Below are 27,139 nucleotides of genomic sequence, written 5' to 3' on the forward strand. Positions count from 1 at the left end.
CTGTCCACTGTATTCAGTTTCTCGGACCAGATTTTTGTCCCCTTTATTATTGGAAACCTCGGGTGACTCCTTGGAAACACAGTTAACACATTTACTGCAAGATTCTGATCCGAGTAGGTCCCATTTTGTTGCCAGGTTTCTGATTACAGTTTTAGCTTATAAGAGAAAAAATGGATTACTTTATGATTATTGATCTCGTTTAAATAATACTGATTTATAGTGATAATCTGATATTTTAAGTGCTGTATGGCTCTTATTTTAATGGAATTTAGAAATTTATGATTTTAGATATGTATTTTAATTTTTTAATTTTATTTTGTCATATTTGCTTTGTTGTACAATGTATATTGGTATTGAATATGGGCCTATGGCCGTAATAAACTATCTATCTATCTATCTATCTATCTATCACTGAAATGCGACCTAGCAACGACAATTTCAATCGTGTCCGTATATCTAGGTCCCTCTTAATTTCATTCCACAACTTTTCATAATTGTTTTTAAACAGATGGATATTCTTAGCTGTCATGTTAAAAAAGCCAATGCAATTCTGGGCTGCATCAATAGGAGTATAGCATCTAGATCAAGGGAAGTAATAGTACCACTGTATTCTGCTCTGGTCAGACCTCACCTGGAGTACTGTGTCCAGTTCTGGGCACCACAGTTCAAGAAGGATACTGACAAGCTGGAACGTGTCCAGAAGAGGGCAACCAAAATGGTCAAAGGCCTGGAAACGATGCCTTATGAGGAACGGCTTAGGGAGCTGGGTATGTTTAGCCTGGAGAAGAGAAGGTTAAGGGTGATATGCTAGCCATGTTAAAATATATGAAAGGATGTCATATGGAGGAGGGAGAAAGATTGTTTCCTGCTGCTCCAGAGAAGCGGACATGGAGCAATGGATTCAAACTACAAGAAAGAAGATTCCACCTAAACATTAGGAAAAACTTCCTGACAGTAAGAGCTGTTCGGCAGTGGAATTTGCTACCAAGGAGTGTGGTGGAGTCTCCTTCTTTGGAGGTCTTTAAGCAGAGGCTTGACAGGCATATTTCAAGAATGCTTTGATGGTGTTTCCTGCTTGGCAGTGGGTTGGACTGGATGGCCCTTGGGGTCTCTTCCAACTCTAGGATTCTATGATTCTATGATTCTATGTTGACTCCCATGCTACCTGAATGCATCCAGTGTTTATGGCTTGTGTGGTCCAGTTGTTGGACTACAGTGCAATGTAGTAATCAGAGTACTGGCCTGGTAGACTAGGGTTTGAATATATCCTCAGCCATCAAGCTCCCTGGGTGACCTTGGTCCACTCAGGTCTCTCAGCCAAACAGGGATGTTGTGAGGAATGAAATGAGGAGGAAGAGAACAACACATGCCACCTTGAGCTCCCTGAAGGTAATGCAAGATATAAATGTGGCAAGTAAAATCAACAACAAATCATCCCTGACCGGTTTCCATGCCAGTGGGAGTTCAACAAAACCAGGAGTGTGCATGCACACGAAAGCTCATACCAAAATAAAAACTTAGTTGGTCTTTAAGGTGCTACTGAAGGAATTTTTTTATTTTAAAACCAGGAGGGTGAGAGAGCCACCACCCCTGGTTTAGAGTAATAAATGTCTGCGTTACAAAGATCACAGCACACTTCACATCTAAAGAAGCAAAGAATGGATATAGTAGAATCATAGAATTCTAGAGTTGGAAGAGACCCCAAGGGCCATCCATTTTTTAACCAGTTCTGTGCTGGTTTTTTTGGCGCTTTGGCAGACTATGTTGGTGCTGCGTGTTAGTTCCAGCGAAGGTATTATGCGTCATTTATTTCTGTTCTCTCCCCCCCCCCCCCAAAGCGCAGCAGCTTTGGGGCACCCCACATAAAAACCTCCAAAACTTTGGTCAGCAGCTCCCCCCCCCAAAAGCTCAACAACTCTGGGCACTTTGTGATAAATAAGGGGGTTTAGGTTTGGTTTGCTTAAATAATTAGTTTTTTGTTTATTAAATACAGTTATATATTACAAGTATACGTTTTTGTTATTTAAACTATAAATATCATGAAATTATGGTGTTTTTTCTCGAAGTGACACACCACCCGAGTTATGCTCTGTTTTTTGGCGAATTTTGACACACCAAGCTCAAAAGGTTGCCCATCTCTGACATTTGTTGTTGTTGTTTAGTCGTTTAGTCGTGTCCGACTCTTCGTGACCCCATGGACCATAGCACGCCAGGCACTCCTGTCTTCCACTGCCTCCCGCAGTTTGGTCAAACTCATGTTCGTAGCTTCGAGAACACTGTCCAACCATCTTGTCCTCTGTCGTCCCCTTCTCCTAGTGCCCTCAATCTTTCCCAGCATCACGGTCTTTTCCAAGGATTCTTCTCTTCTCATGAGGTGGCCAAAGTATTGGAGCCTCAGCTTCACGATCTGTCCTTCCAGGGAGCACTCAGGGCTGATTTCCTTAAGAATGGAGAGGTTTGATCTTCTTGCAGTCCATGGGACTCTCAAGAGTCTCCTCCAGCACCATAATTCAAAAGCATCAATTCTTCGGCGATCAGCCTTCTTTATGGTCCAGCTCTCACTTCCATACATCACTACTGGGAAAACCATAGCTTTAACTATACGGACCTTTGTGGGCAAGGTGATGTCTCTGCTTTTTAGGATGCTGTCTAGGTTTGTCATTGCTTTTCTCCCAAGAAGCAGGCGTCTTTTAATTTCGTGACTGCTGTCACCATCTGCAGTGATCAAGGAGCCCAAGAAAGTAAAATCTCTCACTGCCTCCATTTCTTCCCCTTCTATTTGCCAGGAGGTGATGGGACCAGTGGCCATGATCTTGGTTTTTTTGATGTTGAGCTTCAGACCATATTTTGCGCTCTCCTCTTTCACCCTCATTAAAAGGTTCTTTAATTCCTCCTCGCTTTCTGCCATCAAGGTTGTGTCATCTGCATATCTGAGGTTGTTGATATTTCTTCCGGCAATCTTAATTCCGGCTTGGGATTCATCTAGTCCAGCCTTTCGCATGATGAATTCTGCATATAAGTTAAATAAGCAGGGAGACAATATACAACCTTGTCATACTCCTTTCCCAATTTTGAACCAATCAGTTGTTCCATATCCAGTTCTAACTGTAGCTTCTTGTCCCACATAGAGATTTCTCAGGAGACAGATGAGGTGATCAGGCACTCCCATTTCTTTAAGAACTTGCCATAGTTTGCTGTGGTCGACACAGTCAAAGGCTTTTGCATAGTCAATGAAGCAGAAGTAGATGTTTTTCTGGAACTCTCTAGCTTTCTCCATAATCCAGCGCATGTTTGCTATTTGGTCTCTGGTTCCTCTGCCCTTTCGAAATCCAGCTTGCACTTCTGGGAGTTCTCGGTCCACATACTGCCTAAGCCTGCCTTGTAGAATTTTAAGCATAACCTTGCTAGCGTGCGAAATGAGCGCAATTGTGCGGTAGTTGGAGCATTCTTTGGCACTGCCCTTCTTTGGAATTAGGATGTAGACTGATCTTCTCCAATCCTCTGGCCATTGCTGAGTTTTCCAAACTTGCTGGCATATTGGGTGTAGCACCTTAACAGCATCATCTTTTAAAATTTTAAATAGTTCAGCTGGAATATCATCACTTCCACTGGCCTTGTTATTAGCAGTGCTTTCTAAGGCCCATTTGACTTCACTCTCCAAGATGTCTGGCTCAAGATCAGCAACCCACTCACTATCTCTGACATACCGTATCTTTAGTTGTCAGGCAAAAGCATTCCTCTTCTCCCAGGCCTCATAAACTGTGGGAGGGTTGTATTGTTGCGTTTACTAAATTATGCATTTTGTGTTTTTATACTGTAAACCACCCTTCGCTCCTCACTATTTAATATAAAAACAAAAACCATCTAGAAGGCAGTTGGTTTCTATGTGTAAATGTGGCCAAAGTCGTTGCAGTTCTATAATACACCCAAATACTTCCTTTTCATGTTTTAAATCCTAATTTAATTTTTTGTTTGTTTGTTTGTTTATCATTTCCCCTTCCTTCACCCCAAGGTACTAGGGCAGGTGACAATAATTAAAACACAGTATCAGAAACAGTCCAAAGCAATGTGAAACAAGGTGGGCCCTGAAAATAGGGTAAAGGGGCACATCTTCAGCCTCTGCAGGGAGGAAGAGACTCAGGGGGTACTATGCAGTCAGCAGCGAGGAAGGGGGGAAAGGACAGGTGAGAGTACCTGCCTGCATCTCCTTATCCCACAACTGCATATTTAATTAGGGTTTAAAATGGCCACCCACTTTGACAGTGGCAGATTTTCCCAGGTGCATCCAACCCAAGAATGCCTCAAACCCATTCCAAGCAAACCCCGGATCAGCCTGATTTGGGATCTGGGATTTTCCTCAGCTGTTGCTAAGCTCTATTGCACATGTTCACACGTAGTTGCTTCTGCATATGTTTCTTTCCGCTCACCCCTCTCAAAGAAATAAAGAAATAATAGAAACATGAGAAGAGCCTGCTGGATCAGGCCAGTGGCATGCCTGGCTCAGCATCCTGCTCTCCCGATGGCCAGCCAGATGCCCCAACGGGAAACCAGCAAGCTGGCCCTAAGCTCCCCTCCTGCAGGTTCTAGTTACTGGTATTCAGAAGCAGAACTGCTTCCCACTGTAGAGCAAATGGTCTGTAAAAACTGGAAGGAGAACTCACCGTCGCTGACAGCTTCCCAGCATTCTTCTGCATGTACGTGATGGCATCTTGTATCAAGGAGGAGAGACTGAGAAGCACATGCTCCATGTTGTAGATGCCCCTCATGCCTCTCGTCAGCCCTTCCAGAGAACAGAGGTACTCCTGCCAATAGCTATCTATCTCCACCATGCTGGCCAGGCACCCCTGCAGCACAGAGCCACAGAACCCAGCACATGGCTGCACCATCATAAGGTCTTGGCAATGGGCACAGTACCACATCTTCAGCAGGGCCCTCCCACAGTCCTTGCTGAACTTCAAGTGGTCAGTGGTGTTCACCACCTCAATGCCAAGGTTGAGCGCCTGGAGGAAGACTCGCGTCACCTGGAGAGACTTGGACACCTGTGTCATCATGATTTTGGGAAAGTTCCCAAACACCTTCAGGTCTCGCTGGGCAAGTCGGAGGCACTCGGTCATTTCCAGCGAAGGATCCAGTGAGCCCGGCTTCACCAGGCGTGGGTAGACCAATGGGAACAAGCTGTCAAAGAATTCATTTATCATGTCATTGACGTTGATGTCTGAGCCCATGATGTACAAGGATATGTCTGTAAAAAACTCCCCCACCAATTTAGAAGCTCTGGCAGCTATATTGCGATAATAGTTTCTGAACATGGAGTTGGTGTAGTTTCTCGCATGCCGCACTACAATTTCAAAGGCTTCTGGAAAAAAAAGAAAGGAGGAGGGGTCAGTGAATCCTGTTTCCAGAAAGCAGAAACAGGGGAGCGAGAGGTGGGTCTTCTTCTACGAGGAGGGTCTTCAACTATGGAATCCATGTTGACAGCCAATCAAAAGCAACCCTGAAGAAATGTGTAACTCTCCCCAACTGGAAATAATTTCACACCCCCTGCCTACCCAACCAACTAGCAACTCTCCCTAGACAGAAGATAAATCAGAGCATTACTGAAGCATGTTTGGAGGACATGAGGCCTTTCCTTTCCACTCTACATTTAATATATGCCAATATGCTCCAACACAGGTATGTGGCTTTGCTTTTTCCCTTTCTTTTTTTGCTGACCAATAGGGTATCGTGGACTTTGGTCATTTTTAGAATCATAGAGTTGGAAGGGGTCCCCAGGGGTCATCTAGTCCACCCCCTGCAATGCAGGAATCTCAGCTAAAGCATCCATGACAGACGGCCATCCAACTTCTGCTTAAAAACCTCCAAGGAAGGAGAGTCCACCACCTCTTGTGGGAGTCTGTTCCACTGCTGAACAGCTCTTACTGTCAGAAAGTTTTTCCAAATGTTTAGTCAATATCTCATTTCTTGTAACTTGGAATCATTTTAATAATGATGCTGTTAAATATGCTGAATCCACTCTAGTTAACATAGAGTTTTTAAATTCTGCATTTTGTTTTTACTAAATTGAAATGTTATACTCTATCCTAGGTTAAAGCATCATTTTAATTTTTAACATGTAACCACAGACATATGCTTATGTATTTATTACACATTTAATGAAAGAGTAATATTTTGGAAAGCTGTCCCTTTATGGAAATTTAGCATTTTGCATTTTTAAAAAAAGAGCATTTAACATCATTTGAGAGGATCAATATTAGGTAATATCACCTTTGGGGTCTACCTGGCATCTTCACACAGATTGGAGAAAGAGTCACAATAATGCTACCCTAGTTACATTAATGGAGCCAGATCACAATACATGGAGCTCCGTCCGCCATCTTGGATGCGGTTTAGATAGGATTTTTTCTACTTATGAATTTTTAGATAGGGTTGCTTCGACTTACGAATTTTTTCTCCCAATGCATTCCTATGGGATTCGACTTACAATTTTTTTCGACTTACAAATGTGTGTTCGGAACGCATTAAATTCGTAAGTAGAGGTACCACTGTATCCAATTGCTGCCATGACCTCTTCCCCTTCTGTTGAGCCATATTGGACCAGCAGCTCCTGTCAAGCAAGGGTCAAGTGTGTGCCAAGTGGGTTGATTCAGAAGAACTGTTTCTTCTCCTTCTCCCACCTTCCCAGGTCCCATGTAAAGCTGGTGCCCAACCCAAAGGGTCTCACCCTGGGGCTCTCACTTGAGGCTGAGCAGTTGGCCCCTAAGATGGAGAGGACATTAGGTAAAGGTAAAGGTACCCTTGACAGTTAAGTCCAGTTGCAAACGACTCTCGGGTTGCGGCGCTCATCTTGCTTTACAGGCCGAGGGAGCCGGCATACAGCTTCTGGGTCATGTGGCCAGCATGACTAAGCCGCTTCTGGTGAAGGAGGAAATTAAGGGACTATTAATTCAAGCAGTCTATGTACAGAGATGGAGGAGACGAAGAACCCAATGGCTTTGGCACAGCGGTAGCCCCCCAGTTCTGGAACACAAACCTTCTGGATGGTTATTGGGAGTTCATTCCTCTATGGAAATTTCCTTGCTTCTTTCCGGCTTATGGAGTCTATTGTTAAGACTGTTTTCCAGCCTTGAGCCCATTTGCTTTTATAGAACAAATTTTGTGCCTGTTGATATTGATGTTGCTGGAACCTTTTTTTGATACCTTAACTGCATTCTGTGATTTGTAATTTTATTATTTATTCTATTTTTATATGTAAACTGCTTTGAAGTCCCTTGTGACATCCACAGGAAGTAAGCACATTGAATTGAGTCAAACTGAAGCAAGTGAAGCCTATGGAACCCCCAAAAAAAACCTCTAGATGGAAAAAGCACATGCACATTTCTCATAGATTTTGGCCCAGTTGTATAATTCTGCACCCAGAGTCATGCAGAACTTCCCTGCTCAGGAGACACGAAATGACAAACTCTTTCTACCCACCAAGACATAAAAGGAACATGTTAAAAGAGGGGAGGCTTATCATGACAGATACATATTATATTCTTTCTAATGCTAAATAACCACACAGCTCCATGGCTGCTCAGCTCTCGAGGGCACCCTTAATAAAGTGATGGCAAAGTCACAAACAGCCCTTGCAGTTCACAGGTAATAATAATAATAATAATAATAATAATAATAATAATTTATTATTTATACCCCGCCCATCTGGCCGGGTTCCCCGGGTTCTTTGACCTCTAGTGGGAGGGCAATTCCACAGGGTGGGTGCCACTACCGAGAAGGCCCTCTGCCTGGTTCCCTGTAACTTGGCTTCTCGTAGTGAGGGAACCGCCAGAAGGCCCTCGGAGCTGGACCTCAGTGTCCGGGCAGAACAATGGGGGTGGAGACGCTCCTTCAGGTATACCGGACCGAGGCTGTTTAGGGCTTTAAAGGTCAACACCAACACTTTGAATTGTGCTCGGAAACGTACTGGGAGCCAATGTAGGTCTTTCAGGCGACCGCTCCCAGTCACCAGTCTAGCTGCTGCATTCTGGAATAGTTGTAGTTTTCGAGTCACCTTCAAAGGTAGCCCCACGTAGAGCGCATTGCAGTAGTCCAAGTGGGAGATAACTAGAGCATGCACCACTCCGGCTAGACAGTCTGCAGGCAGGTAGGGTCTCAGCCTGCGTACCAGATGGAGCTGATAGACAGCTGCCCTGGACACAGAATTGACCTGCACCTCCATGGACAGCTGTGAGTCTAAAATGACTCCCAGGCTGCGCACCTGGTCTTTCAGGGGCACAGTTACCCCATTCAGGACCAGGGAGTCCTCCACACCCGCCTGCCTCCTGTCCCCCACAAACAGTACTTCTGTCTTGTCAGGATTCAACCTCAATCTGTTAGCCGCCATCCATCCTCCAACCGCCTCCAGACACTCACACAGGACCTTCACCGCCTTCACTGGTTCTGATTTAAAAGAGAGGTAGAGCTGGGTATCATCAGCATACTGATGGACACCAAGCCCAAACCCCCTGATGATCTCTCCCAGTGGCTGCATGTAGATGTTAAAAAGCATGGGGGAGAGGACAGAACCCTGAGGCACCCCACAAGTGAGAGCCCAGGGCTCTGAACACTCATCCCCCACCACCACTTTCTGAACACGGCCCAGGAGGAAGGAGCGGAACCACTGTATGACAGTGCCCCCAGCTCCCAGCCCCTCTAGACGGTCCAGAAGGATGTTATGGTCGATGGTGTCAAAAGCCGCTGAGAGATCCAGCAGAACTAGGAAACAGCTCTCACCTTTGTCCCTAGCCCGCCGGAGATCATCGACCAGTGCGACCAAGGCAGTTTCAGTCCCATGATGAGGCCTGAATCCTGACTGGAAGGGATCCAAATGGAGTAACAGCTTTCTATTCTGCCACCCTGGGAATGTGGGGGAGGGGGAAATGGATGCAGCAGGCATGAAAATGATTCACATGAAATATTAAACATATATATCTATATATCTATTAAAGTTTCAAAAGCATAAGGTTTCATGTCTCCTCCCAATCCTGCCCACGGCCCCTTGCTCAAATTATGGCTGAAGAGAGAGAGAGTTATGGGAGCCTTTGCAACAGAGCTTGCAACAGCAGCCAGAACCTTGCATTAAGTCGCTTAGGAAGCTGAAAGGAATAACTGCCTATAAATTACAGGCTAACAAACAAGAGTTTTTTGCTTTAATACTTTTAGCAAAGTTAACCATGATACTCTTGCAGAAAGGCTAGGAAATGCCACAGTTAGGTGGATTTGACCAAAACCCAAAGAGTGGTTGTCGTCCTGGAGGGAAATGGCAAGTGGGGTGCCACAGGAATCTGTCCTGGACCTGTTGTTGTCCAACTTCTTTATACATGACTTGGATGAAGAGATAGAGGTGGTGCTCGCTAAATCTGCAGGCAACACCAAACTGAAGGGGGTAGCTGAAGCCGCAGAATACAGAATCCGATTGGAGAACTGGGCCAAACTAACAAGCAAACCCCACCCCCAAGGCTGGTGGCTGGGCTGAGAGGGAAGGGAGGGAGGGAGGGAGCACCAGGCACCCATCAAGGGCTTGTTTGACATGTGTAATGCTGGCAGCGAGTGGGGCAGGAATTTGCGGGAATACACTGCCTAATTAGAAATTCTAAAATCGCTCTGGCAAATAGAAGGGGAAGAAACGGAGGCAGTGAGAGATTTTACTTTCTTGGGCTCCTTGATCACTGCAGATGGTGACAGCAGTCACAAAATTAAAAGACGCCTGCTTCTTGGGAGAAAAGCAATGACAAACCTAGACAGCATCTTAAAAAGCAGAGACATCACCTTGCCGACAAAGGTCCATATAGTTAAAGCTATGGTTTTCCCAGTAGTGATGTATGGAAGTGAGAGCTGGACCATAAAGAAGGCTGATCGCCGAAGAATTGATACTTTTGAACTATGGTGCTGGAGAAGACTCTTGAGAGTCCCATGGACTGCAAGAAGATCAAATCTTTCCATTCTTAAGGAAATCAGCCCTGAGTGCTCACTGGAAGGACAGATCGTGAAGCTGAGGCTCCAATACTTTGGCCACCTCATGAGAAGAGAAGAATCCTTGGAAAAGACCCTGATGTTGGGAAAGATTGAGGGCACTAGGAGAAGGGGACGACAGAGGACGAGATGGTTGGACAGTGTTCTTGAAGCTACGAACATGAGTGTGACCAAACTGCGGGAGGCAGTGGAAGACAGGAGTGCCTGGCGTGCTATGGTCCATAGGGTCACGAAGAGTCGGACACGACTAAACGACTAAACAACAACAAAATCGCTCTTGCAACTTTAACTTTAAACCAGTTTCAGGCAATGTATAGATTCATCTCCCATGCCTTCTGAAGGCACATCTGCAGAACCACACAAGGAGAAAAAGAAGTCAAAACTGAAAACTATTAAAGGGGAGTGGTTACATCACGGAGTGAAAAGGGCATCTTAAACCATGACTCCCTCTCACCCTGAAGGCAATTAGAAGCACAGTCTGCTTTAATTAAATTAAATTAAATTAAATTAAATTAAATTTGCTTTAAACTGTGCCACGCCCCCCCCACATACCTGCCAAGTCTCCTGCTGAAAAATGCGGGATCAGCAGCAGTGCGGCCACCGGAAGTTGTGTAGAAGCATGCGGCCACCACCAAGATGGCCGCTGAGCATGCGTAGAAGTGACTTCCGGTGCCGCTCTGCCCTATTTCCGGTGCCCACATATGGTCAGAGCAGCACCCAAAATGTAGGCTCAATGGCAGGTAGGAAATCCGGGGGGGGGGGTTTCCGGGATTTTTCTCCATTCGGGAGAACAGTGGGAAACGGATTAAAATCCGGGAGTTTCCCATGAAAAACGGGATACTTGACAGCTAAGGGCTCTGCACTGTAGAAGCTGAAAACTCCCAAATAACACCACACTGGACGACTGGTTTTTGACTCTTTCTCAGACCAGCAGAGAACCGCTGGAACGGGAATGCGGCAGTCCCACTACAGCAGCACAGCCTCAAAGGATTGGCAAAAATAATTCAGAATGAGAAGAAAAGTCACTTGATGCAACAGTGTTAGCCCCTCTGGAAGGAGTTGCCCCAAGATTGGGCAAAAACCTCACGTCCGAATGTATTCAAACAGTTGCAGGTGTTGTGATAGCAGCAAACAAAGCTATGGAGCTCAGGCTGAAAAACTGGCCTGCAATCAAATGAATCAAAATAATGCAGGCAGACATCAAATTACTGTTGAGAAATGCACAGGATAGAGACCACTGCCTTAACGTCTGTATCTGTGGAGCACCAGAGCACTTTGCAGAATCAACTTGATGGGAAGCTTTTGCAGTATTAATGAAATGCTTCATGATATTGCTCTGGAGTTTGAAACAATTGAAAGAATCTATGGCATGTCCAAAACCTAAAGCAGAAGAACCCCCAAGGGACATTGTTGTTATTCCTTTGTTATTTGCGCCTCCCCCCCCCTTGGGCTGGCAGCAGCCAAGGCATGCAGAGCAGCCCAAGCCCAAGCTCCCCCCCCCCCCCCGTTGGCGGAGCGGCGGTTGGCGGTTGTCTCTGCCTCCAATCCCTGTGTCCCTGGGGCACATGCGCAGTAACCCAGGGACACACGGAATCTGGACGCAGAGACACAGGGACTTTATTATATAGGATACACACACACACACACACACACACACACACACACACACACACACCATGAATGCAAAAACAGGCTCCAGCGGTTGGAGTGGGCAAGACCAAGAGTGGGTCCAACAGTAAAGTTGGCAGTTCCTGCATGTGCCGTAGAGGGAAGTGAGGGAAGGTGGGGCTCATCCACCTGAGAAGGGAGAAGGAAAACTCTGGTCCTAAACCTCTGCTGCCTTGTGAGGTATCTTTGGGAGAAGAAAAGGCTAAGGAGTAAACCCGACACAAATCCAGAGTGGAGTCCCTAAGATGGTTGCATGGTGCCTTGTACACCTCCTTCCGGCAACTCCTGCAGCCAAGCTGGTGCCAAAAGTATTGCTCTGCTTTCCTTTGGATCACATCAGTGAGGCCAAGAGGGGGGTCTTGTCACCTGGACCTCCAGACACACAGCCCAAGCTTGCACCCCAGAGAGCTCACATCGGTGCTGCTATGCAGCGGTTTGACTTCACCCCCGAAGGCGCACTCCATTGTCTCTCAAGACAGATGGATGCCAAGAAATACAGGTAGATGCTTGGAGAGTAGCTAACCTTGACCTTAGGGACTGCTCAAACATGTCTGCCAGGTAAAAAGATTATGCAAGGCTAGACAATCATTTAATTTCCAAAGGATGGACCTCAATGCCATAGTTATCGGGTGTTGTGGATGTGCATGAAAATTCTGTCAAGTGGTTAAGCTTACCACAACAAATGACAGTTTAGCAGAAATTGTTTTACTCTGCAAACACAAGCAGACACTATATTCACAGGAAATATGAGGACAAACTTCCAGTAGCAGTTTCTGCCATGTTATCCCTGGGAATTTTATTTAATTTTGTAGTGTAACAATAATAAAAATGAAGAAATTCATTTTTATTATTGTTACACTACAAAATTAAATAAAATAAGATGGCGAGCTAAAAATGCAATGGGATCTGATAATATTTTTTGAACATGCAAGATAGTTTAGAAAGAGTTTTCAGGCAATTAAAAACCCACACTGACTTTCTTCAAGGAGGAGGACTTGCCAGAATTGCAGAGTTTCTGCTGATGGAGACACAGCTCATGAAAGTCTGCAGAAGCCAGGTTTCAAAGATCAAGAGAACGTCTGATTTATAAATAAATTATATCAAGGTGCTTTGGAATAAGGAAAGGGGTTGGAAGATGAAAACATGCTATCAAAAGTAGAGTTGAGATGTAATCATCCCCACACTATGAATACATATTTCATAATGTTTACATGCAGAAACCAACAGAGAATATATTATTGAAGACTCTTAAATATACATCTCCATTATTAAAATGTTTAGACTCATGAATTTTGCTGCTGTGGCAGCAAAAAGATTAAAATGGGGTGAGGGGAACAGCAGCATTGTTCTATCTGTTTGGAAATTTGAACTCAACATACAATTCTGGGTGACGTAAAATCCTAGAAGTTAAACTCTTGCAAATCTTTATGAAATTGATTGCAAACTTGTCCCTCTGCCTTCCCTCTGTTTTCTCCACCCCCAATTTCCTCCTGATGCTGCACAACAAAGTCATCTCTCAAAAAGAGGGAAACCAAGCTAAGCAATGGCTGCTGAGAAGACTGTTCGGACATAGCCTGGAAGCTCTAGCTTGTGGAAGAAGCAGCTGCCATGCAGCCACTCTTAATTCATCTCCTTGATGGAAAGAAAGACGTCCAGGTGGGGAGACAGAGCCGACCAGAGAAAGTGAAGAGGAAGGAGAAGCCCAACGGAGGCACTGGGAATGGGCCAGCCAAGTTGAAGGCATGGAACCTGCCCCTTTTGAAGAGTCCTTTCCCCAGAGATATCTAAAACACACAGGGGAGTAGATAAGTTAAGGTGCAGCCATCCAGAACTCTCCAGGAAAAATCTTGTTTACTTTGGACCAAGATTTAGACTCCAATGAGTGGTTTCACTTTCAGCTTAAGCTTAATTAGCTCATAAAGGGACCCCTGACCATTAGGTCCAGTCATGACCGACTTTGGGGTTGCGCGCTCATCTCGCATTATTGGCCGAGGGAGCCGGCGTACAGCTTCCAGGTCATGTGGCCAGCATGACAAAGCCGCTTCTGGCAAACCAGAGCAGCACATGGAAACGCCGTTTACCTTCCCGCTATAGCGGTTCCTATTTATCTACTTGCATTTTGACGTGCTTTCGAACTGCTAGGTTGGCAGGAGCTGGGACCAAGCAACGGGAGCTCACCCCGTCACAGGGATTCGAACCGCCGACCTTCTGATCAGCAAGCCCTAGGCTCAGTGGTTTAGCCCACAGCGCCACCTGGGTCCCTTAAAAATAGCTTATTCTGACAAATGATCCACTTTTAATTAAAATAAACACCCGAGATTAGAGCTCCTGGTTTGACACTCCAGTTTGAAAGCAAAACAAAAGTTGGCAATGATAAGGCTTATGTCAATTCAGACACTACAATAAACCACAGGTGTCACTAACCAGCAAAGGGAGAGGAGGGGAGTGTGAGCATCAATCCATAGTTCATCTGTCGCCAAACCACAGTTCACCCACTAGACTGCAATGTTACCATTGCCTTCGGGCAAGAGATACAGAACAATTAGATCAAGAACAAATAGATTAAAAAACAGTTTCTATCCAAGAGCTATAACCATCTTAAATGCTGTAACTAAATAATATGATCCCGGGGAGTTGGAATGGGTGTGTATGTATGTATGTGTGTGGCTGCAATTGCGTTTTTATTTTGTTTTTTATGGGATGGCATTCAATTTTGTTGTACAATGACAATAAAGTATCTATTCTATTCTATTCTATTCTAATGTCTTAGGGAAGGGAAGTGAAGGGAAGGCACATGAACTAGGGAATTTTGTGGAACAACTTCAATTGCCACCTGATTTTGCTACCGTAATATCCCCTTAGAGGGGTTCAGCTACAATACACTTAAAATTTACATGCCTCTCGCACTTAATTCCTATTAATGTGCACTAACCAAAACTGTTGGGAATCCAGAGGAAGACTCACTTTCCTCCATAAAGAAAAGAGGCTTCTGGCACGTGAAAGCCAAATGCAAACAAACTGAAGTGGAACAGAAATAAATTGTCCAATGATTTGCATTAGTCATATATGTGTTGGCTAGTATACAAACCAGCAATGTGGCTGGACAATGTGAGATATATTTTTGTTAGTTATGCAGCTGACTAAGCAGTCGCCTGCAATGTATGCTTGAAGCCAGAAAAGAAACAAATGAAGTTACAGTATCCAGCTGTCATGGAGGACAATATTTTTAATTCTTCTTATTTATTTTAAAGGAATGCATTAGTACTATGCATAATGCTTTGTATTTTACACATTTCCCTTGCTTTATGATATCTGCAGAATCTGTAAGAACGTCCCCCCTCCCCAATTATAGCCAGTAAAACTGCCCATTTTTGTGATTAATCGTGCAATCATATCAACTCATATGTTCCCCCCCCCCTTTATAATTTCGACTTGATCCTTCTATCAAATCTCTATAAACTGGCCAATTTTTTCTCCTATTAATTTTTAATGTAGAATTTGCCTCTATTAGAGACATCCACCATGGAGTTTTATCTATTATTTTCTCTTTTGTTCTTTCCCATACTTCAAATAGAGCTTTTCTTACCAGATGATTCTTAAATCCCTTATGCATTTGTATTTTCCCATACATCAGATACCTGTGCCAGCCAAAGATTTTATCCCATCCTTCCAGTTCTAGTAATTCAGTATTTTATAAAAGCAACCACTCCCTCAACCAACTCCAACACGCAGCTTCGTAATATCTTCTCTGGTCTGGAACTGTAAATTCTCCAATTTCTTTTGGTCCCGTCATTACTTCTGTTTTTATTCTTGCTTTTTTCCCTTGCCAGATGAAATCGGCAAGATCTTTTTGCCAATCCTTAAAATGTTTTGTTTCGATCACAGTTGGGATGTTTTGAAAAAGAAATAAATTTTTCCATAACGCCAACATTTTTATCATTGGTATTCTTCCCCATAGAGAAATTTTCAAACTCTTCCACTTTTCAATACTTCCCTTAATTTCTTTCCACTTCTTGATGTAGTTATCTTTAAATAAGTTTGTATTGTTATTATTTGTAAACTGTATCCCCGAATAATTTACCTTGTTTTCTATCTTAACTCCTGTCATCTTTTCCAGCTCTAATTCATCTTTCGCTCTCATATTTTTTAATCAACATTTTTGACTTCTCCTTATTCAATTTAAATCCTGAGACCTCACCCAATTCTTTCATTTTACCTAGTGCCTTCTGAATACTTACTTCTGGTGTTTCTGTTGTTATAATCACGTCATCGACGAACACTTTAACTTTATAACATAATTTTTCCAAATTTATACCCCTTATTTCATTATCTTTTCTTAATGCAATTAATAACATTTCCAGTACCATAATGAACAAAAGTGGTGACAGGGGGCAGCCTTGTCTTGTCCCCCTTTCAATATTAAATCCCTCTGTGATTTCATTGTTTATAATAAATTTTGCTTTTTGTTCTCTATAGATTGCTTGAATTCCATTCATAATTCTATTCCCTAAATATAGACTTTCACATGTTTTGATTAAGAACCTCCATGAAACACTGTCAAAGCTTTTTCGGCGTCCACCAACAACATTGCTATTTTCATACTAGGCTTCATTTCCGCATACTCTAATAGATCTATAATTATCCTTGTATTATTTTTTATGTGCCTTCCCGGAAGGAATCCAGCTTGGTCTCTTTTTATTATTCCATTTAGGGAAATTTGCATTCTATTTGCTATAATTACCGTAAATATTTTATAATCAATATTTAATAAAGAATTGGTCTGTAATTTTTCACTAAATTCAAATCTGACCCTTGTTTGGGGAGTAGCGTTATTAAGGCTTCTTGCCAAGACTTTGGTATTTCTCCCTTTTCTAGTATGTCATTCATAACTGCTTTGAGTTTGGATACAATTATTTCCTCTAATACTGATATTCCATCAGGGCCCAGAGATTTCCCTTCTTTCATACCTCTTATTACGTTTAAATTTCTTCTTGAATACTTGCATTTAGAATGGCATATTCTATTTCATTGATTTCTGGTAATCTATTTTCTGATAGATTTCTTTGAATTTTCCCTTCTTCTTTCTGTTCTTCTTTATACAATTTTTTTATAGTAGTTTACAAATCTATCTTTAATCTGTTCTGGATCTAATACTTCTTCTCCCTCATCTATAATTCTATTTATTACTCTTTCAATTTTCCTTTCTTTATTAAGCCAAACTAACATTCTTCCCGGTTTATTTGCCTGTTCAAAATATCTTTGTTTTGTCCATTAAATTTTATTTCTGACCTCTATATTTATTAAATCCGAGAGATGGGCCTGCAGTCTTTTAATCTGTTGTACTAATTCATCATTTCTTGGGTTTTTAACTAATTCTTTCTCTTTTTCTCTTATCTGCCTGTTTATTTCCATAATATTTTTCTCTTTCTCCCTTTTTATTCTCCCTATTTGCTGTATTCCATATTGTCTCATGTATCCCTTAAGTGTTTCCCATATCAAATCCCTATTCAAATCTTGACTTCCATTTAATTCAAAAAATTCTTTCAATACTTCCTTTGCTTTTACTACCCTTGACTCCTCTCTCCATACCTCATTATTCATTCTCCATCTCTCCTTTGTGCTATTTTTGAATTTCATATGTATCATAACCGGATTATGATCTGATAATAATAATAATAATAATTTATTATTTATACCCCGCCCATCTGGCCGGGTTCCCCCAGCCACTCTGGGCGGCTTCCAACAAAACAGAAATTCTAAAATACAGAAATCCATCAAACATTAAAATACAGAAATCCATCAAACATTAAAAGCTTCCCTAAACAGGGCTGCCTTGAGATGCCTTCTAAAGGTCTGGTAATTGTTGTTGTCCCGGCGGGCTAGGGACAAAGGTAACAGCTGTTTCCTTGTTCTGCTGGATCTCTCAGCGGCTTTTGACACCATCGGCCATAACATCCTTCTGGCCCATCTAGAGGGGTTGGGAGCTGGGGGCTGGGGGCACTGTCATGCAGTGTCCTTCCTCCTGGGCCGTGTTCAGAAAGTGGTGGGGGGGGATGAGTGTTCAGACCCCTGGGCTCTCACTTGTGGGGTGCCTCAGGGTTCTGTCCTCTCCCCCATGCTTTTTAACATCTATATGCAGCCGCTGGGAGAGATCATCAGGGGGTTTGGGCTGGGTGTCCATCAGTATGCTGATGATACCCAGCTCTACCTCTCTTTTAAATCAGAACCAGTGAAGGCGGTGAAGGTCCTGTGTGAGTGCTTGAAGGCGGTTGGAGGATGGATGGCGGCTAACAGATTGAGATTGAATCCTGACAAGACAGAAGTACTGTTTGTGGGGGACAGGAGGCGGGCGGGTGTGGAGGACTCCCTGGTCCTGATTGGGGTAACTGTGCCCCTGAAAGACCAGGTGCGCAGCCTGGGAGTCATCTTAGACTCACAGCTGTCCATGGAGGCACAGGTCAACTCTGTGTCCAAGGCAGCTGTTTATCAGCTCCATCTGGTACGCAGGCTGAGTCCCTACCTGCCCGCTGACTGTCTCTCCAGAGTGGTGCATGCTCTAGTTATCTCTCGCTTGGACTACTGCAATGCGCTCTACGTGGGGCTACCTTTGAAGGTGACCCGGAAACTACAACTAATCCAGAATGCGGCAGCTAGACTGGTGACTGGGAGCGGCCGCCGAGACCACATAACACCGGTCCTGAAAGACCTACATTGGCTCCCAGTACGTTTCCGAGCACAATTCAAAGTGTTGGTGTTGACCTTTAAAGCCCTAAACGGCCTCGGTCCGGTATACCTGAAGGAGCGTCTCCACCCCCATTGTTCTGCCTGGACACTGAGGTCCAGCACCGAGGGCCTTCTGGCGGTTCCCTCACTACGAGAAGCCAAGTTACAGGGAACCAGGCAGAGGGCCTTCTCGGTAGTGGCACCCACCCTGTGGAATGCCCTCCCACCAGATGTCAAAGGGAAAAACAGCTACCAGATTTTTAGAAGACATCTGAAGGCAGCCCTGTTTAGGGAGGCTTTTAATGTTTAATAGATTATTGCATTTTATTTTTCTGTTGGAAGCTGCCCAGAGTGGCCGGGTATAAATATTATTATTATTATTATTATTATTATTATTGATAGCCAAATTGCATCTATTCTATCCCATGATTTTTTCGCATCCGGATAATGAGTAATTTCCTTCACGGTTGGGTTTTTCGTTCTCCAAGCATCATACAAATGAAAATTTTCAATTAACCAGAAAAAGGAAGAAGGGAGTCTACCTGTTTTCTTGTTCTGTCTCTTTGCGTTCTATCCATTTCTTTGGAAGTCAGCCCGTTTAAATCCCCCATAATTATTAGGTTTTCACCCACATAATCCCATAATTTTTCTTCTACCTTCCTGAAAAACTCATCCTTCTTATTGTTCAGTGCGTAAATGCCCACTACAGATTATTTTCCCTTCTTTTGTATATATTTCTACGTCTAATATTCTGAGGTCGGGGCTGGGCAACTTACTCCTTGTCCCCCCCCCCCTTTTCCCCTTCTCCCAGTGTCGGGTCTGCCTCAAGATAGCAGAAGCGCAGATCCCCACCCGATCCTCAGAGCACTGTTTCGGAAGTCCTTTATGCAGCATTTTAGAGAGATGCTTCATAGGCACAATGTTTTCTCTTGTATTGCAGTATTTACACTCAATGAAGGAACAAAGATGCATTTTTGAAATCACAAGGCAGCAGACTCCTCCCTTCCACCCACAACAGGCCAAAGAGGCTTCAGGACTTATTTTCCTGCCTTTTTTTCCTTTACAAAATATTTTTCTCCTAAAGCTCAGGTAAAGCCTTTAGTATTGCCATATGGTTCTGACACATTGGTGCTGTCTCACCATTGCTTTTTATTTTGAGGGGAGGAGCGTTTCCTAAACAATGAAAATTTGAACATAAGTGGGGAGAAAAATAATACATTTCATTATACTTATAACAATACACTAAGAGAGTGTTGTAAGTATTAAGCAGTATGGGAAAATATTGAAATAAACAACACTGGAAAATACATGTGAAATACATGCAGTACATGTGAAAAGGACCTAGGAGTCTTGGTAGACCACAGACTTGACATGAGTCAGCAGTGTGATGCAGCAGCTCAAAAAGCCAATGCAATTCTGGGCTGCATCAATAGGAATATAACATCTAGATCTAGGGAAGTAATAGTAGCACTGTATTCTGCTCTGGTCAGACCTCACCTGGAGTACTGTGTCCAGTTCTGGGCACCACAGTTCAAGAAGGATACTGACAAGCTGGAACGTGTCCAGAGGAGGTCAACCAAAATGGTCAAAGGCCTGGAAACGATGCCTTATGAGGAACGGCTTAGGGAGCTGGGTATGTTTAGCCTGGAGAAGAGAAGGTTAAGGGGTGATATGATAGCCATGTTCAAATATATGAAAGGATGTCATATGGAGGAGGGAGAAAGGTTGTTTTTTGCTGCTCCAGAGAAGCGGACACGGAGCAATGGATTCAAACTTCAAGAAAGAAGATTCCACCTAAACATTAGGAAGAACTTCCTGACAGTAAGAGCTGTTCGGCAGTGGAATTTGCTACCAAGGAGCATTGCCTTGGGTTCGCGTAGGGACTTTGTAAGATTGGAATCTATCCAATCACAATTCCTCAGGGCCATTCTCAGGATCCCCCCTTCTGTTGCGGGTGCGATCATGAGATTGGAGACCGGTTGCCAAGCCTTTACGTATGTGGCCCTGAAAGAAGGAAAGGGAAGATCTGCAAAGAAAATATGGTATTGAAATAGTAAAGAAAGTAAAATACTTAGGAGTATGGTTATCAGAAAGAAATATAAATTTGTTTAATGATAATTATATAAAAATCTGGAATGACATCAAAAAGGATTTAGAAACATGGAAAAAATTATATCTCTCACTGTGGGGTAGGATTGCCACAGTGAAAATGAATATACTACCAAGGCTTTTATTTTTATTCCAAATGATTCCGGTAGTAAAAGGTGTCAGCATATTTGAGGAGTGGAGAAAGGAAATTTCTAGATATATATGGCAGGGGAAACCCCCACAAATAAGGTACAAGATTCTAACAGATAGAAAAGAGAGGGGGGGTTTTCACTGCCAGATCTCAAAATCTATTATGAGGCCTCATGCATGGTATGGTTAAAAGAATGGGCAACTTTAAGTGACCCCGATCTTTTGGATCTGGAAGGATTTAATAATAGGTTTACTTGGCACAGCTACCTCTGGCATGAAAAAGTAAAATCGCATAGAGGCTTCCTATCACATGTGTTTAGGAGGCCACTGTATGAAGTCTGGAGTAGAATCAAAAACTTAATAGAAAGGAGAACTCCAAGGTGGCTGTCGCCAACAGAAATTTTAACAATTAAAAAAACGAACATGGAAACAAATTGGTTATGTTATGAAGACATTCTTGTAGAAGCTGAAGAGGGATGGAAAATCTTATCCTACGAACAACTGAAAGAAAGGGGTGTAGGCTGGTTACAGTACTACCAGATACAGGATTTGTTCAAACAAGATAATAAAAATCACGGATTTGAGAATAAAAAATCTAAATTCCAATTAGAAATATTGGAAGGTAAAGAAAAATTGTTAACTAAAATGTATGACCTCCTCCTAGACTGGAACACGAAAGATGAAGCTACTAAAGAGTGCATGATCAAATGGGCGACAGATCTAGGTTACAACATTAGTATTGATCAATGGCAGAACTTATGGAAACACCAAATTAAATTCACAGCCTGCACTCTTTTAAAAGAAAACATCATGAAAATGATGTTTAGATGGCATCTTACGCCGGTCAAACTTGCAAAAATCAACAAGTCTAACAATAAAAAATGCTGGAAGTGTAACATCAAAGAAGGAGATTATTACCACATGTGGTGGCTTTGTGAAAAGGTAAAAATCTATTGGGAGCAAATTTATAATGAATTTAAAAGATTGTTGCGATACACGTTCCCAAAAAGACCTGAGGAAATGTTATTAGGAATACTAAGTAGAAGTATAAAGAAAGGAGACTACAAACTTTTCATGTACGCCACCACGGCCGCAAGAGTTATTCTAGCGCAAAAGTGGAGAACAACGGAAGTGCCAACGATAGAAGACTGGAGAGAGAAGTTGATAGAATATTCAGAGCTAGCGAGGTTAACGGGGAGAATCAGAGATCAAAAACAACAAAAGTTCCAAAAAGAATGGGAAAAATTTATAACTTATAGGAAAGATTATTGTAAAATTTAAGTAAAGAAAAACCAAGGAAAAAAAACAAAATGGAAAAAGGGAAAACTAGTAGATGGCTATTACAAAATGCAACAAGAGGGCATGTAACCAGGACGTAAGCGTATAGTTAAGAAACTAAAAGGAAAAGGGTATCTGGTAAAACATATAATGGGACAAAATTAATCGGACGGAAATAAAACCGAAAGAGAGAGAGGAGGAAGTCGAGTTGGGGAAGGTGGGGTGAAGAGAAAAACATAGAGCAAGAAGAAAAATGCAATAACTTGAGATATAAACCCAGGTTGACAATATGTATAAAATGATAATTTTATATGAGAAATGTAAATTGTAAATGGATACCTGTGGGATATTTTTTTTTTTTACTTTTGTGATTGGTACAGCTTTTTCTTTCTTTTTATGTGATCCGTTATTGTATACAGTTGTAAAATCAATAAAAAATAATATGAAAAAAAAAGATTAAATGCTACAAATGAAAAGAAAAAAAAAGAAAGCGAAATTATGGCTATGGCTCAAACTATGTTTCAGACCGATGGGTTTGGCCCCCCTGATTCTGAGGGATAATTTTAAATCTCCATGGGAAAGGGAAGTGATAGAGGAAGTGCAAAAGTGCGGTCTGTCCTCCCTTTATATTGAGTCCATGACATACAGCCGCGCTAAAGCGATGATCGCTCAGAGATTGGGGGATATCGCCAGACAGGAGGACATAGCCCGCGTGAAATCTGGGATGTTTTTAGGGGAGCAGGTGTATCGGTCTGCACCAGCCCGTTACCTGGCGGATATCCACTACGTGGAATACCGCAGACTAATTACTGCGGCTAGACTGAATGTCCTTGATTCGGCGGTTTTGAGGGGAAGATTTGGAGGAGTCCCATACGGTCACAGAATGTGCCACTGTGCCTTGGGTGAGGTAGAGTCCACAGAACACATTCTACTGAGTTGTCCCTTTTATAATGATTTAAGGCAATATCTTATAGACCCGTATTTATCTCAGTTTAGTTCCCGACCAAGAGAACGGCAGGCAGCATATTTGCTCAACAAGCCCACTGGGAAAATAACCTTCTCAGTGGCTAAATTCCTCTTCCTGGCGCTCAAGTGTCGGAAACGTATAATCGAATGTCTTGATGTGGGTTATCTGTAGCGCGGTCATACCCCATTTATGTATCCCTCTGATGCCTTCAGTTTTATATTTTTATATTTTTATGTATCCCTCTGATGCCTTCAGTTTTATATGTTTATCTTTGTATTGAGAAATGTTTTTTTTGTTTCTGACTATCGGTCGAATAAAGTATATTGATTGATTGAGTGATTGACTGATTGATTGACTGAGCAGCCCTTTTTAGGATCCACTCTGCTCACCCCAAGAAGGGGGAGGGGCTAGAAAAGGTGCCCTAAACATAGTCTGCCTCCCTTTCCCCCTGACCGGATTACCGCACCCAGTGGGGTCACCACCTAGCAGTCGTAAAAGACAATTGAACTTTGGAACATGGACTATACGGACTTTGTCAGATAACGCAGACAGCGAGCGTCCTGAACGCAGAACTGCCATCATTGCAAGAGAGCTGTGGCATTTTAACATCGATATTGTAGCGCTTCAAGAGACTCGAAGAGCGGGCGAGGGACAACTGAAGGAAGAAAAAGGAGGCTACACATTCTTCTGGAAAGGTCTATCTGAACAAGAACATCAAATACATGGGGTAGGCTTCACTATCAAAAACGACCTTGTGACGCTCCTGTCAGACGTTCCTACCGGCATTAATGAGCGACTCTCAACCCTTTGAATAAAGGTCTCCATATTTTATATTCCAAATATAGAAGATTGGCTAACCAAATTAACAAATTATCAAAATTCAGCAGTTAAAAGTGGGAATATTGAAAGGGTTAAGTGAAGAGAAAGCAGGGAAGGATTGGAAATTATTCAAATTATATTTAAAGAAACAGGTAGAGAAAGCGAATCTTGTAGCAGAGATATGAAGGGCATAAAAACAAAAAGCAAAAGATAAAAGAAAAGTAGAATAAAGTATGCAATATATCAAGGTAATATAAATCAGCATATAGGAGAGGCTAGAAGTCACAAGTGGTGGAGGGGTGTGTGGGTGTGTGGGGTGAAGCCTTTTTTAGAGTTGTTTAATCTTAGGATATTTTTGTTATATGTTACTTCTGATTATTATTATTATTATTATTATTATTATACATATGATTTAAAGTTATGTTATCCTTATGTATTTATGATTTGGACTTAATTTTATTTTACAATTTGTCTGTTTCATTTCAATTTGTCAGCTGGGAACTGTGCTATTTCAGACACCTAAGGAAGATAAAATTATCCTCCTGGGTGATTTTAATGCAAGAGTTGGGCGAGATTTCACTCTGTGGCCTGGAACTATTGGGAAAGAAGGAGTTGGCAACAAAAACCAGAACGGAATCTTACTTTTAATGATATGTGCAGCACACAACCTTGTTATTACCAACACACTCTTTTGACAGAAAAATAGACTTAAAACTTCATGGGTGCATCCTTGGTAAAACCACTGGCACCTCTTAGACTATGTTATTGTCCATGCTAAAGATGGCTGTGATGTGCTCCTTTCCAGAGCTATAACGAGCACTGACGACTGCTGGACAGATCACCGACTAATACGCTCCACGCTCGCTGACAGAACTGATTGTGAAAACTATCAAGGCATTTCTCTAAGGATCTTAGCAAACCGTCTGGTAACAATATCCGAGGTGACCGTTCCTGAATCCCAAAATGGTTTTCGGCATTCTAGGGGGACAGTGGACATGATTTTCACCGCTCAACAGCTTCAAGAAAAATGCAGAGAGCAAAACCAACCTCCGTATATGGCGTTTATTGACCTGATTAAGGCTTTCAACACCATAAATCGAAATGCCCTGTGGATTGCCCTTCTGAAAATTGGCTGCCCAGATAAATTTGTAAACATCATTCAGCTCCTCCATGATAACATGACAGCAACAATTGCAGATAACAGTGGCTCTCAAAGTGAACCATTCACAGTGGGATCAGGTGTTAAACAGGGTTGTGTTCTTGCCCCAACTCTATTCATTATTTTCATTGGCATGATCCTACACTTTGTCGACGGGAAACTCCCTACTGGAGTAGAAATCATATATCGAACAGATGGAAAGCTCTTCAATCTGAGCAGGCTGAAAGCAAAAAGTAAGGTTACTGTAACTTCCATCATAGAGCTTCAGTGTGCTGATGAAAACGTAGTGTGCGCACGCTCAGAGGATGACCTCCAAACCATCCTAAACAGCAAAAACTCTGTCTTCCATTCCAGAGATCAGGAGAAAATGCAGGGAGGGGAGAGGGGCGGGGCCAGGTGCTCTTGCCTCTTAGGCAAAAGCAAAGGAAAAGGAGACTGCGCTGCCTGATTTCCGGTGCCCAGACATGGCAGAGCACCCGAAATCGGTTCTGCGCATGTCCAGACATTCGCAGAAGGAACCTCCCTGGCAGGTACTGAAATCCGGGGGATTTACGGGATTTTCTTCCATTCCGGGCTGCCAACGGGAAACGGTTTAAAATACGGGGGTTTCCCACGAAAAACAGGAGACTTGGCAACTATGGGCAGGGGAAGTGCCGGTTTTCTGCACTACAGCAACAAATTGGATCTCCACCAGGAGATCCCAAAATGAACTGTGCCAATCTGAAGCTCAATTCCTGAGCAGCTCGCTGGGTACCTGCAGCTCTCATCGTTGCAGTTTAGCCATGTTTCATAAACTCAGGAAAAAGGGTGGGGGGCTTACTCCCTGACCCTCTGAAGATACCCTGCCTGGCATGCCTGGCTAACCCCAGCCAGTGGCCATCCCACGCAATGCTGCCACCTACCTTGTAATGTCGCCGCGTTCCGGATGATGAGGAACTTCAGCTTCATGCTGGCCGACTGCAGGAGCTGCTCCATGTCGGAACGGGCCATGACTTGGTATTTCTCCTCCATTTTCCAGGAGCAGCATGTCGGGCCTCTGGGGAGGCATACCTGCAAATCTGATCCTGTGGGCAGAACATCAGGGAGCATCCCATTAGCACAGAGCAGGTCTTCAAACAGGCAGGGACCGGGGATGTTCAGAGACTCTGGGTGCTTTGGTAAAGGAATACTGACGAGCTCTGGTCTGTGGTTGGAATATTTGTGCTGTTTCCTCTCTTTCCACCAATCAAGCTGCACATTGCATCTGGACCCCAGAGAGGAAGGGGGTGGAACAGGAACCCCTTCATAGCAGCTCTACTGTGAGGTTTTCTTCCTGACAGTAAGAGCTGTTCGGCAGTGGAATTTGCTATCAAGGAGTGTGGTGGAGTCTCCTTCTTTGGAGGTCTTTAAGCGGAGGCTTGACAGCCATATGTCAAGAATGCTTTGATGGTGTTTCCTGCTTGGCAGGGGGTTGGACTGGATGGCCCTTGTGGTCTCTTCCAACTCTATGATTCTATGATTCTATAAGCTGACCCGAATCGTATACACTCGAATATAAGCCGAGACAAATATAAGACGAGGCACCTAATTTTCACCCCCCCCCCCAACTGGGAAAACTTATTGTCTCGAGTATAAGCCGGTTCACCACACCACAAACTGGCGGAGGAGGAAGGAGCGGCCTGAAAGGGTTGCGTCAGGCTGTTCGCTCCTCCTCCGCCAACAGCGGCAAAAGCGGAGGAGCAGGAAGGAGCAGCCCGAAAGGGCTCCTTTCACGCTGCTCGTTCCTCCACCTCTGCCTCTGCCGCTCACAAGAGCAAGCATAGGAGCCACAGTTGGGAGATGCGCTGTGCTGTACCTTTCCCAACCGCGGCCCCTGTGCCTGCCCTTGTGAGAGGCGGTGGCAGAGGGACGAGCAGCCCGAAAGGAGCCCTTGCGAGAGGTGGGGCCACCGCCTGCCTCACTCAAGTATAAGCCAGGGGGGGCTTTTTCAGCATTAAAAATGTGCTGAAAAAGTCAGCTTATACTAAAGTATATACGGTAATTTATTTGCCCTTAGCCTAAAGATTGCTTTTATCTTCTGATCTGTTTTCAGGTGGTTGGTGGAGGAATGCTTATAACAGGTATCCCCAAACTGCGGCCCTCCAGATGTTTTGGCCTACAACTCCCATGATCCCTAGCTAACAGGACCAGTGGTCAGGGATGATGGGAATTGTAGTCCAAAACATCTGGAGGGCCGAAGTTTGGGGATGCCTGGTTTATAATATACTTTAGTTTAGTTTCAGAGTCAAACGTTTCCTTAC

General features: G+C 43.4%; 1 protein-coding gene across 1 annotated transcript in view; it reads right to left on the minus strand.

The window, feature by feature from the left end:
- Positions 1-25,949, minus strand: part of LOC132591463 (glypican-3-like) — a 194,470-nt gene extending 168,521 nt beyond the window's left edge. The window contains exons 1-2 of the mRNA XM_060270087.1: positions 25,763-25,949; positions 4,662-5,356 (exon numbers count right to left, since the gene is read on the minus strand). Of these exons, the coding sequence (XP_060126070.1) occupies positions 4,662-5,356; positions 25,763-25,949 (882 nt within the window). The remainder of the gene's footprint in view (positions 1-4,661; positions 5,357-25,762) is intronic.
- Positions 25,950-27,139: the final 1,190 nt, after the last annotated feature.

The sequence above is a fragment of the Zootoca vivipara genome, chromosome W, assembly GCF_963506605.1.
Source record: "Zootoca vivipara chromosome W, rZooViv1.1, whole genome shotgun sequence".
Classification (NCBI taxonomy): Eukaryota; Metazoa; Chordata; class Lepidosauria; order Squamata; family Lacertidae; genus Zootoca; species Zootoca vivipara.